Source organism: Phalacrocorax carbo, chromosome 1 (genome assembly GCF_963921805.1).
Source record: "Phalacrocorax carbo chromosome 1, bPhaCar2.1, whole genome shotgun sequence".
Taxonomy (NCBI): Eukaryota; Metazoa; Chordata; class Aves; order Suliformes; family Phalacrocoracidae; genus Phalacrocorax; species Phalacrocorax carbo.
Window position 1 is genome coordinate 63,794,665 of NC_087513.1, and position 17,267 is coordinate 63,811,931.

The 17,267-nt window shown below is 45.9% G+C and overlaps 1 protein-coding gene across 2 annotated transcripts in view; it reads right to left on the minus strand.

Moving 5' to 3' along the window:
• Positions 1–9,447, minus strand: part of KDM7A (lysine demethylase 7A) — a 68,614-nt gene extending 59,167 nt beyond the window's left edge. For both annotated transcript variants that reach the window (XM_064456898.1, XM_064456887.1), the window contains exon 1: positions 9,301–9,447. In XM_064456898.1, coding sequence (XP_064312968.1) covers positions 9,301–9,416 — 116 coding nt within the window. In that variant the 5' untranslated portion in view covers positions 9,417–9,447. The remainder of the gene's footprint in view (positions 1–9,300) is intronic.
• Positions 9,448–17,267: the final 7,820 nt, after the last annotated feature.

The window sequence follows — 17,267 nt, forward strand, 5'->3', positions numbered from 1 at the left end:
GAAACAGGTCAAGCGCTGGCACCAACATTGGTACCTTTCTTTCACCAATATACAAGGTTTTGATCTCTCTTACAGTAATAGATCTATTCAGTGACCAGTACCAGAACTAAATAGGAGTAAAAAGCTTTATTCTTCTGTAAAGTGGAAGGTTTGTGGTTTTTTCAATAGCCAATTAAGTTATTTCCACACTCAAATAAGGACCAGGAAATAGAATGCACAGTACATTCTGATTTGGTAATGCTAGCCAAGACACCAATTCCAAAAAACAAAACAAAATTAGAATTTGCCCTTATTGGTAAAATATAAAAGCCAGGAGGTAACATTTGCAGAAGCACTTAAGAGTCATATCTTTGCTTCAGAAAATTCTGATCTACTCCATGATACTCCTAACTCTCGTTCATACCGAAATCCTTCTTACTGGAATGTCATGATGCTTCAAGCATATGCTGGAAGTATAAGCTAAAGCCAAGGCATATGCTTTCACTCAGTTAAAAAAAAAAAGACACTTTCCAGCAAGGATGCTAGTCCATTCACTTAATACTATAGCTGCCCTGTTTGTCCTTAGCAAGAATAACACCAGTAGTCTAAACTACTTCTCCTATATTCATTACATCAGAGCAGCACATTTTACTGCAGCATTAAGAGATCCAAAGTGATGCCCCTAGAGGTCCTAGCAATTTGCATGAGAGGCAGCAAGTTGCTGCTCACCTTTGCATCACATGGATGTATTCTCCAGGCAAATACTGTAGTCAGAACTTAATGTGAGATTTAACAGACTACCAGTGTACATCATTTTTGTCAACATGCTTTTGGTCCTGTCTTACATAAGCAATGGAGCACAGAGAAATGCCTAGGACAGCGCATTTGGGCTTGAGGCTGTGGCTTGTCAACCCAACACACCATCACAAAATAAAACGGGAAAACGCTTCCCTGAGAGGCAAACTGGCAATATTTGCCTGGGCACAATGTCACATTAGCACGACGATCTTGCTTTTGGTACTGTTCCTAGGCTGCTCTATACAGCACTTTGCAGCCCACAGATCTGCCCATCAGTACCCCTGAAAGCCATACATTAAGTTGCAGGGCCTCATTTCATTTCCACTTGTTCTTGACACTGAGTTTTGCAAGTCAGCAACATGAGGTACTCCTTTATTGAAAAGGTCCAAGTATTTTTGTTATTGAAACAACATTAAAAATCTGTACCTTGGGCAGGCCAATCAGAAATTTTACAAGTACTATTAGGTAGCAAGACAGCAGTTCCTTTGGTTTCTCTTCATTTACCCATTTTGGCCTTTGTTTACTGTTCCTCAAACATCAATATTGCAAAAGGAAAATGTCAGCCTGTTCAGAAAACGCTGCCTGATAACTGGTGAGAATGACAGATCAGATCAATCCTGTATCCTCAACATCAACGACTTCATTTCTCAGAAAGTCACCTTTCCTTGCACTCATTTTCATGAAGAGTGCTTTAAGAGCCTTTAAGTGAATAAAGCATTAATGTAAATAGAACAAACACAGTTAAATTTATGAAATGAATTTCCCAGGCTAGCTGCAATGTCAGCTGACAGTTTCAAATGAAAATAAATAGACTTCATACCACAATATATTAAAAATTTAGAACAGTCATCCTCACTCCAGTTGGCTTTTAAGACAGAATGATGTGGGAGGGTTTTTAAGAAAAGCCTTCTTGCTTTTGTGGCAAACATCAGCATTTATGCCTGCCTGAGCAACAATGAACTCAGTATTTTCAAAAAGAAAGACCAGCTTTAAAGTCTACTCTAGTTAATGCTGAAGTAATGGAGAATACAGTATTAAATATTAATTCCATTCAAAAGCAGAATTGACCTGAAGAGATATAACTAGCCACATAAATCCACATTACCACCGTATAGCAGACATCTCAAGACTATTCATACTCCATAGATTGTTACTTCTGTGTATTCATGAGCTAATCTTACAACACATTAGGAAGAACTGACAAATGAAAAATAGCTTAGCTATTTTAAAAGCTGTGTTTTTCAGTAAAATCTCTCCTACATTGCTAATAAAGCAATAGCAACGTTGTTAATTGAATATTCATCCTTCAGCAATGAGACAAATGTAGAACTTGAGCAGTTTTTTGTTTTTAAACATGCACACTGTACCTATAAAAGGCATTACTGATTACTCAGTTGTTTTGAGATGATGGTATTTTATTTTAAAATTATGTACGGAAAGTACAAATATTTACTTGAGGAACATGAGTTCATCTTCAACTTGTGCAAACAGTCACGTAAACAGAATGGAGACATTGTATCACTTGATCTTTCAAGAGATGATAAAGTGCATGGAAAATTGAACTGAGCATAAGAAATCTGCTAATGAATATGAAAACTGTCCTTAAAAAACTTAGAAACAACAAACAAAGAATGAAAACAAAATTAATGTGATTTTGCCGACTGGCAGTTAACAGAGTGATACTCCGCTGTAAGGCTTAATCCATTTTATTGTCATTGTGTTGCTGTAAGAGAACACCGCATTATAAACAGATCAAGATAAGTTTTTAAAAAAAAAAAAAGTAATATATTTCACACTCTGCATGGCAGTACCTGGCAGATACAGAGAGAAATTAAGTGTAGCAAGCAGCAGCCCCCTACCCAGACTTCTCTTACCTCTGTAGTTTGAGGTATATAAGTCACAAAACAGAGCCTTCTGAAAACATTTTAATTCTTCAGTCAAATCAAGTATGTATTAAATAGAACAACAGGATAGCAAGATACTGAAGTGCTACGTAAACATCAAATGACATTTTCGACCATAAAATCATAATAAATTAACTAGCTAATAAAAAATTCACTCTTAGCCAGTTAAATTACACATAAAGACTTACAGCGCCTTCATTCGCATGGTCAAGGAGGGCTGAAGAAAGAAACCAATGATACCAAAAATATTGATATAGATCAACAGTAACATTACAAAAAAATAAAGGGAGTATTTAAATAATTAATTCTGAACCTTTGTATCTTTTAAGTAACATTGAATAAGCAATATTTAACTTGTACTTTAGAAATTAGAACTATCAGCATTTAACAGTTGTTTAGAAGCTCACCAGCATCTTATTACAATTCTAATTAAAGAGCTGCATTATGTACCCTTCAGTTCTCTTACAGATCCTTATTGGACAACACTTTTTTTCTCCTAGTTATTACATCAGAATGCATATTCTAAAACATCTACTATGTTTTATTCCAGAACATCAAATGAAAAAATTTACCAAATTACAGATCTAAAGGAAAGTAGTGTTAACTTTCAAAGTATACATGCTTCAAATCAAGCCAGTTTTTCAAGAAAGCTGTAAAGAAAAAAACTTGTACATATAATTCTACATGTTATTACATAGTTTCAAAAAAATCAAAGAAATTTGAATACTTACCACTCTACAGTGCTTATTATGGTAAAATACTCCTACTTTAATATATATTAATAAGTCTTCCCACTTCACAGATGGGAACCAAGAGAGAAAAAATGGCTTGCTCAAATGAGGAATGTAAAAGGATTGGAAACAGACATTCAATTACACAAGTGCTAGTCTGACATCCTTATTATTATTAGTTTCTTCTCAGTTTAACCAAAACTGTTTCAGCTTTTGTATTGTTAGAAGAGCTGAAGTCACTTGGAGCCACTTAATTCTTTGGCAGAGGACACAGCTCATTAGACTTAAGCTGAGGCTTCCATCTCACCTCTGAGGAAACAAGGCTAAAGCAAAGCAGAGTTAACAAACACATTACCATTCCCTGGAAGTCTAACACACTAACATACATCCAGTTGCCACAGGAAGAATTTATACATTACAGAAGCCAGAAAGTCAGCTCAAGAGCCTCTGGTGCCAGAACAAAGCTCTAGTGACCAGACGATCATTTGTTGATCCAGTTCAGGCCCCTGAATGCTTGTAATTACAAGGCCCTAATTTTCTGTAAATAGGTCTGCACCAAAAGGCATCTGTAACAGCCTCTCTTTGCAGTCTCCATGTTCCTTGACATGGGCATCACCACACCTTGTCCTCTAAGTACCTTTAAGACAGACACATGAGCTTCGCCTGTCTCTGCAGACAGATTATGGTCTGGGGTTGCAATGCTGCAGCTGCACTGGAAATGCCCTGCTTGCAATGAACCCCTCTAGATGAGCAGATGGGTCTGGGCCAAGGCCACCAGATTCAATGCAGAATCACATATGGTGACTCAGATGCAAAACCAAGGTTCCACAAAACTGGGAGACCCATGGATCCGAAGGTGGGCAGTGAGGGAGGAAAACTGGCAACTCCCCTGCCTTTTCCCACCATCATCTCCTCCAGCAACACAGTCCTCACCAGTGTTTTGCAACAGTCTGGGACTCATCCTAGCCCTTGATGAGTTTGTTCAGCTCAGTAACCCAACAAAAAGCTAAAAAAGAATGGGGTTTGTCAGTTTTCTGAGCAGAGTTGACTTACCAAACAATCAGACAAGCACTGAACCAGCAAAAGAGAAATTATAGCAGCATGCAGCCGGAGTGGGACAGCCTCTTTCAGCAGCACAGAGCTGGCAAAGCTCATCGTGCAGAACCTTATGTATAAACCTCCAAAACAAAGAACCAATTCAGGAAAAGTAGTCACTATAGCATGTACATTTCTTTCTTTACTCAAGAAAAGCTGCCTTCAGAGCACAAACTCAGTTAAGAGGGACCTGTACCACATAACCTACCAGCTGCAAGAGAGAACCTTGGTTTTGAAATTGAGATCAGATTAAGGAATGGTTGAGAAATGTTATGTTTCATCAGAGACCAAATGAAGACATGCTCAAATCTATACCACATCAGAAAAACTATGTTCTACATGAACTTAACTCAGATGTGATTTTGGCATTGAAATTTTTTTCCATTTCAGAAAAAAGTCTCAAGGCATCTGCAATTAAACTATCATCCTCAAAAGGTACATGAATCACTTTTCAAATGATGTTATTAAATGTTTTTTAATAATGACAAAGCTGTAAAAAACATCACACACTGAACGGCAAAGTTCTATATACCATCAATGAACTGCTCTAGGAAACGAAAAAAGTTATTTCTTTCAAGAAGGCTGTACAGAATACAGAATTAATCCTGAGAGCAAGAGCTATCAATTTAAAAACAATTTAATCTAGTTTAATTTAATAAATTTAATCAATTTGATTTTGCTTTGCAACAGATGTACATATGTACACTACATACAGATCAGTGCTCTATCTCTTTTATTGCCCTCTAACCTGCTCAAATGAAATGTTGATTTCTGTAAACACTGAAAATTTATAAAAGAAAAAGGATTTATGGCTTCTGAATTTAAGTTTCATTTACAGAAAACACCAAAGATGCAAGCTGAGCAAAGCTGGATGGGACATTTTCTTTCTTCTCCTTGAGGGGGAGACACCAAAGATGACACCATTACAAATTTTTAAGAAGAATTACTCATTTTGAACAAAAAAAGGATGCTTTCCCTTCCTATTCCCCACTGCTCTGGTTTTGACGAATAAAACATTTCCTTTGTTTAAAAAAATTTTTTTTTCACAAAAAGAAATATTAAAAAGGTTACAGGCACTTTAAAAGGCAGAGACCATTACTGTAATTGACATTCACACATTTGATAACTTCTTACCCTATTTGTCATTGAGACATGCTAGAAGGTCACTGTATGTTTGCTGACAAACCAAACATCCTTTGGTACAGTGCTACACAGAAAACTAAACTTCAAGGGGCACCTGCATTTTTAATTCTTAGTTTGCCAGATGGACTTCTCCATGCTCCTTTACACCCAGTACAGTACCAGCTCAGCTTTACAAAGCAAACAGCCTTAAAAGGCTAACTCTACAATCATTTACTCCTGAAACATCACAGAACACATTACATTGTGCAGACAAAAACTGAATTATATGCTTAAACTTAAGTTTGTTCTGTCCCACCTGTCCAGAGTAAGTGACATCTATACAACGCACATAAATCGAGTCTAATACAGGTGTCAACAGAAAAAAGGACAAAACTTTCAAAGCTGACAATAAGATTTCTGCAAACCCTACACACATATTCCAAGAGCAGAGCTGATTGCAAGATCAGCTAAAAAAAGATACTCTGTGCGTAAGGTAACATATATCACAGTAAAAAACACAAGCAAGAAAAGATGACAGTCTGTAGTTAACCTAGCAACTGAGGTAGAGCATCAAAAAACAAAGGGAGACAGACAGAACGAGAAGTATCACGCTGTGATACATATCATTTGAAGATGAAGCCAAGAACTTAAATAAGTGTCAAGAGCTACCGAAGAGATTCAAGAAAAAGTTGAACACTTAGAGCAACATAAAGGAGTTTTTCTGCTGCATTCTAGCCGCAGTATATTCTAGACAAGCCAGAAAGGGGGAAGCAGCTTAATGCGATGTCTTCATTTAAAGAAGACAAAAAGACCAGGAAAATAACAGAAATTGTCTAGAACATAAATGGATTTTCCCCATCTGAAAGGTCTGACAGTTTGTCACTTCTCAGTCTCTGTAGTCTCGCCACTCCTGCGAGCCATTCAAGAACATCACCCAGACACACACGTTATGCTCTTTTGTTCAGCAAGAGGTAATTTCACAAGACTGTGGCCGGATGTCAAACCCATTTGTAGAGTAACTAAAACCAGAATGTAGGTTCGCAACCTTGTACAGCACACCAAATTATTTGTTTTTACACAAATCTTTGCCACACGCAATAAAACGCATATTTGACAATATCAATACACTGATAGTAAGCCAACATACAGTCATTTGAAAACAGTGCAAAGAACACCCAGAAAAAATATCACATTAAATTTAAAGGGACGGGTGGTCTGTCAGACCAGACTTTCTACTGCCTCCAGCGTATTGCTAAGGCACTCTCTTGACTATACATAGGAAGGCAGCAAAGAGTCCGTAATCCAATAATACGTGCTACATATCATGCTAGCGCACCCACCACAGCCTTAAACAGCATGGGGTTTATATGTTTCTTAATATGAAGTCACATCCATCCCATTCCACAGGCTGAGGAGGAGAAAAAAAGTAAAAACAAAAACCAAAAAAAAGGCAAGAAAGCAAGAAGCTCACCAACAATTGTAAAATTTGAGCGCGCATATTTTCTTTCACAAGCTATATAACAGCCTTCAAATAGTCTTAGACCAAGGTGAAAGGCACTCCCAGAGCAGACCACGGGCTGGGAGAGGACAACCGTCTCCCACAGTCCTGTCCCTTAGTCAGGAGACTGGGTGAACATGCAACTAAATCCCAGAGCAACGCGGCTGTTGCAGCTCCTGCTGGCTTGCTGACTTTCCACACTTGGGGTTTCAAACTACCAAAGCAGTCAGTTCAGTGCTAGCAGTTTTTCTACCAATTGCATAACAGAGCTCAAGCACAAGAACCACTGTGGATCTTCATGCAGATCAAGATCTAAGAAAGCTACAGAGTGGTCTGTCCCACCTTTGTATCAGTCAACACTTTCCTCCTTGTAGCAATTTCAGAAATTACTTCACTTGTACCCTAGTAAAATCAGTGCACAAGACTGGTGTTTAAGTTAAGCCTGTACGTAAGCTGAGCAATTGCCAGGACAGACTGAGAGCACAACACACAAATGAAGAAAAATACTTGCGAGAGAGAACCTGCAACCATACAGAGACCTACAGATGATGCCTGCACCTTTACTACAAGCAGGACCAAGTTTTGACGAGCTTGTATTAAGCTACCGTAATGCAAAAAAGCTGCTGTGCATCTAGCTTCAAACAACAGTACTCGCAAGAATACCAAAAGCCTAGTTAAAAATATTAACGAGGGGTTGTTTTTAAAGGTACAACAACTCTGCTTCGCCAGTTTTTACAGTTTACAAAGCCCTTTTCATAGTTTCTATTATACTGTGGTTTGAGTCAAGGGAAACCCATATAGAAAGAACAAATCAACGTATGTACAAGTCAACATCTGAAGTACTGAAAGCGTTCCTTTCATCCTAAAACGTGGCAAGAAAACACCCATGTGTAACAATTGCTGTTAAGTAACACCTAGATACGCAACCTACTTTCAGCCAGCATTTTTCTTTTACGGTTGGGGGAAGAAATAAAGAAAAAAAAAGAAAAACAACAGCAACAAAAAAACCCTACACAACCACCGTTTCTCTGCTGCAAGCGCTGAGGGCGAGGGATGAGAGGCAAGCCCAGCAGACAGACAGACACCTCTCCCCGAGGGGAAGCCGTCCCCGCTTTGTTCGGGGGACGGCAGGGCCGGCGAGGTGCAAAGCCTCGCTGCGGTCAGGGCTGTCCGGGCAACCCGGGGGCCGCCGGACCCGGGGCCCTGGCGGCGGCTCGGCTCGGTTCAGCTCAGCTCAGCCCGGCCCGGCTCTGCCAGCCCGCACCGGCAGAGGGCGAGGCGGCCGTCTCGCCGGGAGCCTGTTTTTGTTACACGGGGGGTATTTAAATGTCCTGCTGTCAATCACCAGGCACTTCCTACACCGCCGCCAGCTCCCGGCCCGCACGCCGCCGCCGGGGCTCCCCACATAATGGGGGCGGCAACTCCGCGCCCCGCAGCCCCGGCCCGGCCGAGCCGCGGGCCCCCAACTTGCTCCTTTGTTTAACTGCCCGTGAATCCCCACCGCCGCCGCCTCCTCCTCCTCCTCGCAGCCGCCGGGCCTTTATTATTCACACGCTCGGTTCGCAAAACACACGCGAGTCGGCGGCGGCCGCTCGGGACCGGGCTGGAAACGTCAAAGCGGCGAGAGAGGAGCGGAGCGAACCCCCTCCGCCCGCCGCCCGCCCCAAACAAACCGCACGGCGAGGTGGGAGCCCGGGCCCTGCCGAGGGTGAGCTCCGCACCCGGTGCGGTGCCCCCTCCGCCAAGAGAGCGCCCCGTCCCGGGAGAGACCACCCCCCCACGCATCGGGGGAGCAGGGCGAGAGGGGGCACGACGCCTCCCCAAAGCCGGCTCAACTTCAGGGAGACGCCGGCCCCGGAGCCCCGCATCTGTTGCTCTTTCATAACCGGCCTCGCCCGGGCCGGCCGCCCCCTCGCAGGCGGGGACCCATGTGCCCACGGACGGCAGCCCCCGCCGGCACCGGCTGCTGCCACCGCCGCGGTGGGGAGCCGGAGGGGACCGGAGCCCGTTCCGTCCCATGCTGCCGAAGCGCAGCCATTGTCCCCCCGGCCGTTACCGGTCGGGGGGGGGGGGGGGGGAGGAACGGGACGGACACACGGACGACTGCCACTGCCTGTGCCCGGCCAGCCAGCCCGGCGGTTCCCCCCCCCCACGCGCGGGTGCCGGCGCCTACCTGCCGTGGAACCAGTCCTTGCAGATGTCGCACTCGATCATGAAGCGGCTCACGTCGTAGGGCTCCCGGCACACACAGTACACAGGGGTCGCGGCCGCCGCCGCCGCTCCGGCCATCTTTAAAGAACTCACTGACTGAGGCGCCCGCCCGCTCCCCCTCCCCCTCCCTCCCTCCGCCGCGGCCGGCGGCACCAATAACAACAGCGCGCGTGCCAGCCCCGCACGCCGCGCGCGCCCCGCCGCCGGCAGGCAGGCAGGCAGGCAGGGGCAGCCGGCGCGGGAGCGAGCGGACAACAGCGCGCGGGGGCGCGCGCACGTGCGTCACCCGGCCCCCGCGGAGGCGGGGGGGGAGGAGGAGGAGGAAGGGGGAACCGCCCCCTCCCGTCCGCCCTCCCCGCAAGATGCCCGCCCTCCCCGCAAGGTGCCCGCCCCCCCCCGCGCCTGCGCCCCGCGGAGGGCCCGCCCCTCCCGGGTCAACGGCTGAAACTGAGCGTGCGCGTAGCCGGGTGAGGGGGGGGAGCGCGCACGTGCCCCGGGAGGCGGGGCGCGGGGAGGCACGCGCTGGCCCTGCCCCTCCCCCCGCCCCCCTCCTCCGGGTGGTGTCACGCGGGGAGGGGGAGGGGCGGGGTGCCGCGAGGACACGGGCAGGGAGGGGGCGGGCCCACCGCGCGCGCCGGCTCCCCCTTATGTAACGGCGGCGGCGGCGGCGGCGACGGAATCAGCCGAGCAGCGCCGAAAGCGCCCGAAGACAGGACTTTGTTGTCGGGGGCCGCCGCCGGCCGCGCAGGCGCATTGGCGGCCCCCGCGCCCGGGTCGCGGGGCCGCGTGGTCACGGGTGGCGGCGGCGGCGCGCGTGGGAGGGAGGTGCCCGGTGTCCCGGCCTCCCTCCGTCCCTGCTCCCTCCGTCCCTGCCGCGGGGCGGCCCGCGGTCTGCTTTGGTTTTCACTCGGTTCGTCTCGCGTGGGCTCGATGTGAGCCCGGCCAAGGATCGCAGGGAGCCACCGCAATAGCGTCCGTGCGCTGCGCTGTTTCGAAGAAGGTGCCTCCCAGCTCGCCAGCGCACCGACTGAATGCGGCTGCGGTGGAAATGCTGCGGGGCCTTTTCCTGGAGGGGTCCGAGGGCAGAGGCACGTCTGATCTTAACGAAGTCTGGGCAGGCCGGCGTGTTCATGCGGTTGGGCTGGGGTGTGCAATGGGTTTATTTCTTGTCAAGCTCTCGGCGTGTGTTTGCTCCATTCCACGTCCATCACCCTTTCTTTCATAGAATCATTAAGGTTGGAAAAGACCTTTAGGATCAGCAAGGCCAACCATCAACCCAACACCCCTACGCGTCCTAAACCACGTCCTGAAGTGCCACATCTACGCGGTTTTTGAACACCCCCAGGGATGGTGACTCCGCCACCTCTCTGGGCAGCCTGTTCCAGTGCCTGACCTCTCTTTCCGTAAAGAATTTTTTCCTAATATCCAGTCTAAACCTCCCCTGACACGACTTGAGGCCATTTCCCCTTGTCCTGTCACAAGTAACTTGGGAGAAGAGACCGACCCCCACCTCACTACGGGGACCTTTCAGGTAGCTGTAGAGAGCTACAGGACACAAAAGTAACACTGATGCATGGATTATATGTCATCAAGGACAAAAAAGTAGAGTTTAAAATGAAGGCTTTTTTTTTTTCTTCCTGCTTCCAGGGAGAGTCTCAAGAACCTGTAGAGATTATGTTGCATAAGGAATGGGGAGTCACGTCCTCTGCACTGAATGTACCAATCTAACAGTGAAACAATAAATATCTTGAAGTGCATGTTCTGGTGAGCATAACTGTTATAGGATAACCGTGCTTGCAGCATTATAATTTTACATCCTATGCCCTGAAGCACCAGTAGGCGCACACAAAAAAAAAAATATATATATACACTGTACGTTTGTTTGGCAGGGGGAAGCTCAGAAGTAAATGTTTCCTTTCCAGGCTGTTATTGTGAAGCTAGCTGATGTTAACATTTATATAAGACAGCAACATGAGGTGATGATTTGGCAGCAAATTGGACAGCAAAGAGACATAAAACAAATCCAGCACGCAGGCTATGTGATTGAACGGGGAAGGAAATAGAGAAATACAAGAAATGTAAAGGACATCTTCAAGAAATACCAGATTCTCAGACCAAACCCTGACCTATTTAGAAAGTGCTTGCAGTTCTGACTTGCAGGATGTTGTCAGTGGGTGTTTCAGTACTCTTTTGTTTTCCAGTACATCCCAGTATTTCAGAAACTCAAAATGTGGCCACGGGCGCATCAGTCCTCTAAAAAGTTGATGGTAAGCTTAGTAGGGGTAAAAACCACCGGCAAGGTAACAAAATGCTGATTTCAGGGTTTCTGGGAATAGTACATACTGAGAGGTTTTCTCAGAAAAAAATATTTTTTTCCTTTATCAATTTGATTCAAAAGCACAGCCAGGGAGATGCGTATTAATGGTAGGGCCTGCAGACTCTTGCAGAAACCATCACAGGTAATATAGCAACTATTAAGAGACAACTGTTAAAGTTATTATTCTGTGTGCAACGAAGCGTCAGTATCCGCAGCCGGGCTGGAGTTTGAAAATGAACAATTTCGTGCTCTCTAGCTTGCTGTTTCTTAGGCTATCACATGGTGAGTTTTATCTTGAAGTCGCAGTTACCAGCTGCAGTGGTAACTTTATCCAAAGCGGCCATAAAAATACACACATGTTGTGTTTCAGGAGGTGTCTGCAAATGACAGAACTCTTAATCACCTTCGTAAAGCACACCATTGGGTATTCCCTTAAGAGATGGGGGTGAGGCTGCCTAGCGTGTGTTACGTGGGGAGGAGAACTTGTTTTGTTCAGGGTGAGTCCGGTGTTACTGGATTCACTGAGGAAGTTTTCAGCTGACATAGAAGAAAGTTGCCCAGTGGTGAGAGTGCAAAGAATGAGGAAGCAGGTTGGTCTTGGCACTCTGGTGCCGAGAAGGGAAGGTCCTCTTCCCTTCAGCAGCCTTGATTACTGCAACAAACATAGTTTCTTTGGAAAAGAAAGAAGTTGCGACCTTAAGCGTGCAAAGGGAAGCTCACCATTTAATAAGCACTTTCCCTACCCCACAAGCAACATCCTTTTGCTGTTGTGATTTATGTCAGAACAAGGTGTGTTAGTAATTCAGTCTGCTGTGAGCAATCCTTAAGCAGGTGGGGAATACCTACACCATCTGCTGTAAAAAACAGAAGGATAAACCAGCTCCATCTCACTCTCAGTCTCATCTGCCCTCTGTCAGCTTTTCTCTTTCCAACTATACTAAACTATACTTGAATGTAAGAAAACAAAAGTTCAGAAAAACCAAAGACCACACATGGTAAGAGAATTACAAAACCACTTTTAATAAGTTTTTTTCCCAGAGACTTGGAGAGCTTTTCTAAGACAGTCTTATTAAATGCAGTTTAGAAATAAAAAATTGCAATACCACCCTTGAATCTAAAGAAATAAATGAAGCCAGTTTAGAACCCAATCCCAAAAAAACTTGAGAAGCGAGCTCGTTATTCACAGCAACGCATCAACACCTGAAGAGACCTGCGGCCATAGCACCCTCCATCCTCGGCTCCCAGCCAGCAAGACGTGCCAGTGTGCAATGTGGGGTGCAGAGTGCCCTGTAATGAGCAAGGTAGGGTTCATACACTTGCCCCCTGGATGAGATGTGACTGCCAACAGCAGGCGAGGCAGCAGTGCCACAGGGCTGGGGAGGGCTGCAGAACCAGCTCTCGAGGAGCAAGTAGCTCTGGAGATCCAGAGGCAGGAGGACAAGGGGTGGGGATGGTGATGAAAAGCCAGTAGAAGGGCAGTGAGAAGTAAGCAGGCAGGAGCAACAAGGCTTGTTTAAAGAAAGGAAGGGGGTCACTGAAACATATCAGCCATTCTCAGGCTTTTCTAATCATCCCTGGCACTCAGAGGTACGGGCCTGTATCTAAAGAGCAGCAGGTTTGTAAATACTAAGGTCAGGGTTAGAGATCGGGACACCAAGGTCTAAAAGACCAATGCCTCTTTCTGTGCTCCTCAGGGCAAGCCTGAGGGCTGGTACGCAGCAGGGCAAGAGGCTTCGGGTTATGGTTGGGGGAGTGTTGGCTGGTAGTTTCATGGTTAAGGCTGGAATCAGACTTCAGGGTAAAAGGGCTGAAAGTCTAGGATTATTCCTGAATAATATGAGGATTGCAGGGTATGGTAAGATCTGGTACCCAGTTTTTGTCATTCTGGGAGAGGGCTGCAAAGGCATTTGTGCTAAACAAATCAGGCAGTTTCCCATGAGGGCTGGAGGGATGATAAATGCATTCAACCTTAAGTTTGGGGTGAATTATAGCCATGGGTGGACAGTGGAGGCTAGAGAAAATGTCAGGAATAGGGAGTAGAGCTTAGGACTGAGGAATCAGAATGATAGGAGGATGATACGGTCCCCTAGCACTACAGTACATGCTGGCACATATGGCTTATAATTAGCTACCAGTCAGGTATGTCTCACTGTTGTACAGGCCAGTACAGAGTAAAGATCGTAGTGGTGTCTGTGTCATGGTGCTACGTACAGGTTGCATTAGCCAAGGCCACTGCTAGGGGCTGAGTGTGGGAATTTTTCTGTGGTTAAACTTACTCTTAGAGATCAAAAACACAAGGTGTATGTAATGCATTTCACCCTGCATGCTCTACAGAATATGTCAGTAGGCACATCGTCTTCTGATCTCCCAAAAGACAACCTGTGCTGTACAACATCCTTCACCCACAAGTCTATTATTGTCTAGCCATTCCTAGATCTTCAGCAAGGTTCATGGTGGGCTGAGGGCTAGTGTCAGCAGGGAAAATTAGTTTATCGGTAGCTCTAGAACACTGGGCTATGATTAGAGGTAAGTGTCTTAGCAAGCAACCTATTCTTATCAAAGCCATGACTACCAGCACTCTGCTCAGCAGCAAAGAAGAGCGGGTGGGAGAAGAAAGCACTCATAATTGCCCAATAAAAACATCCATGGCCCATGCCTGGCCTCATGCATCTCCCAAAGCACATGCCATACGCTGTAGATGGCATACAGGGAGGATAAAGAAAGGGAGCAGGGCAGGGAGGTTGCCAGAAGGGAGAAAGGGAAATTTTCTGGGACTTTTGCCACTTCTGTGTACTGGCCAAACCACATACATGTACACACAAGTATGCCTACTTGTGCCTTGGGAGCAGGGGGAGAACTTGCACCCATCAGTCAGAGGACAGTGGCTGTCACCTGGCAGGGCACGGCTGGTTAAACAAATACCAGAGATCATACTCAGCAAACAAAGAGGTGGCCCAAGAGCAGTCGAGCTAGGGAGAATCAGAAAGAAAAATCAGGCATTAATAGACATTTCCAGAATAACATGAAAATAATCAGATAAATTGTTGGGAAAACATGAGGGTAGAGGTGGTTTCCCCGTGTTCGGTCATTTCTTCAGTGTATTTTTGTACATTTTCGAAAAGCACTCATTTTTAAAATTGTGTCTTTATTTTCACATCAAGAGGCTTAAGGCTGCCAAAAAGCAAAGCTCTGGACTAAAAAAGCGTTCCAGTTCCCTGCATGAAACTGCCCGGAGTATACCCAGAACTGGCAATATGATCTTTGCATCTGCAGAGAAAATACTGAGTCATGTTGTCAGCCCACACACATCTAACAAAAATAAAAGCAGCCCAACAATTCAAGATTCACCCACTCATCATTTAAAGAAAACACAAGTCATTCAGTCATGCCTCATGCTTCAGAGACCTTTAGAAAACACCCAGTGCAGGGAACATTCACCCACGTCATGCCCACGCACCGTTTTGAACCAGCGATGTCATTTGCAGCTCGTTCACTCATGAGTCTGGATGGTGTTTGGTTCAGCGTCCTTGGAGGAAGTCGCTGAGACTTAAAGGTTTCTGCTTAAAATGTGACGTGATAGCTGCATCCTCAGCCCTTCTGTCAGCAGCGCAGAAATGGTGTAACATAGCGTACCAGGCTTGAATCCCTAGAGGAGGCAGGAAAGCATCCTGTGCTTTGTTGCATAAAAGATCTGGCAAACGTAAGCCATAGTTTGTATAAGACACTACTGTACTTTTCCCTCAAGGGTTAATCCTGTACTGAAGCATTAGCTCTCCCTGCGCTGAACTCCCCAGTCACTCAGCACACATTAGACCGGGAGGTATTTGCACAAAGATCAAGGTTTGGGGAATTACCCAGGAAATCCTCCTTCTGGTACGCCTTCCGACATCATTGTCCCCTAGCAAGAAGAAGCAGGTTCCTGCATTTCACCCAGCTGCTGCCAATCTCTCTTCCTCCTTCAGTGCTAAAAGCTGCTTGGAGTATTAACAGCTGAACCTGGACGTGTGGCAGCCAGCCCAGCTCATGATGGACGTCACCGCACAGAGGAGGATGTGGAGTTCGCAATCTCTGTGGTGCTGAAAGTGGTGCTGGAAACTTGTCAGGAGCCCAAAGGCCAGAGCTAATTTGTATTTTCTTTTACACAGCATGATTTTAATCAGAGTGAAAAGCACCCAGTTGTGTTTTATGTACAGAGTGTTATAAGTAGAGACAAGTTAACAGAGCAACTAGGGGCAGGACGTGCTCCGAGGGCAGCGCAGCAAGGAGCATTAGATGGGGAAATGGCAGGCAAGTCTCCTACACCCAATTTGTCAGCATTTCCTTGATTCTTCAGGAAGGACACGTGCTATGAAGCAAGAGGCTAAAGAGGCAACTTCACCGAAATGCTGTGATTGCCTAATTCTCTTTATAAGAAGGAAGAAGGAATAAAAAAAAAAAAAAGAAAAAAAAAAAAGACCTGCAAAAAGCTTAAGGACAAGCTTGTTTGAAAAAGCTCTTCCCAGAGGTTCTAGAGGTATCATCAAGTAAAACATGGTAGCCAGGAAACCCATCTTACTTGCAGCCAATATTTGACAGCAGTCGAGTCCAGGTCATCTCTACCATAAGCTCCTCCAGCTTCAGCTGCAAACAGGTGTGAGTGGGTTCCCCTTTACAACCAATTTTCTGCCTCACTGAGAGCAGACAGCACAAAGGGCTGGCACAGCCCCCAAGCACCACTGTTCCCAGTGCAGGCTCCCCTCCAGTACCCCCTTTCCATGCTGCGATGGCCGGAGAGAGGGAGCTGGGAGCCAGGTCCTCATTCAGTCACCTCACCCCGGCCAGGCTCACAGCCGTGTCCCCTTCCCAGGGCACAGAGTCAGGGTGCACCCTTGCGTGCCGCCAGCGTGAGCCAGAGAGGCAGTGGGAGCAGCAGGTTAACAGAAGAGTAAATATACCTTGACGTTTCTTGATTTGTTTGCTTTGTAGTCCAGATAGGTTTACTGAAAACTCAGATGTGGGGTTTGCCACCTGGGGAGTGCTATTGCCGGAGAAAATCTGTAATTTCCGCCTTCCTCTCTTTACCCACTGGGAATAAATGCTCCTTTGCCCCTTAGTTCAGCTTCATTCCTTGAAAGCTGAGAAGAAGAAAGGAAAAGAAAAAAAGAAAAAGAAAAAGAAAAAAAAGAAAAAGAAAAAGAAAAAGAGAAAGAGAAAAAGAAAAAGAAGAAAACCTGGGACCTTTACTTTGCTCTGGAGCACGATTTAGATGTGTTGTTCAATGCCTAGTTCAGGATGGGACGAGCTGCATATTAGGAGTATAAAAGGAAAATGGTCAGACAAGCTCAGCTGGAGCTTCCTACATTCAGTCCAATAAATCCTACCCCTGGAGCTTTATCCCACCAGCTAGCCCCTTTCCATTGTAGCCCCCGAAAGCAGTACCGTTTCTACGTTCATCCCTCGTCCATGTGCTACTTCACCCCCCCTCCCCCATATCATTTGTCCCCCCAACTCAAATAGCTCCCCAAGGAGCTCAGGCACCACCAATGCTTGGGATGGGGAAAAGGGAAGACAGAGTCAGCTGAATATGCAAACAATCCTATGTGCACCCCAGCATGTACAATCCAGGTCTTTGT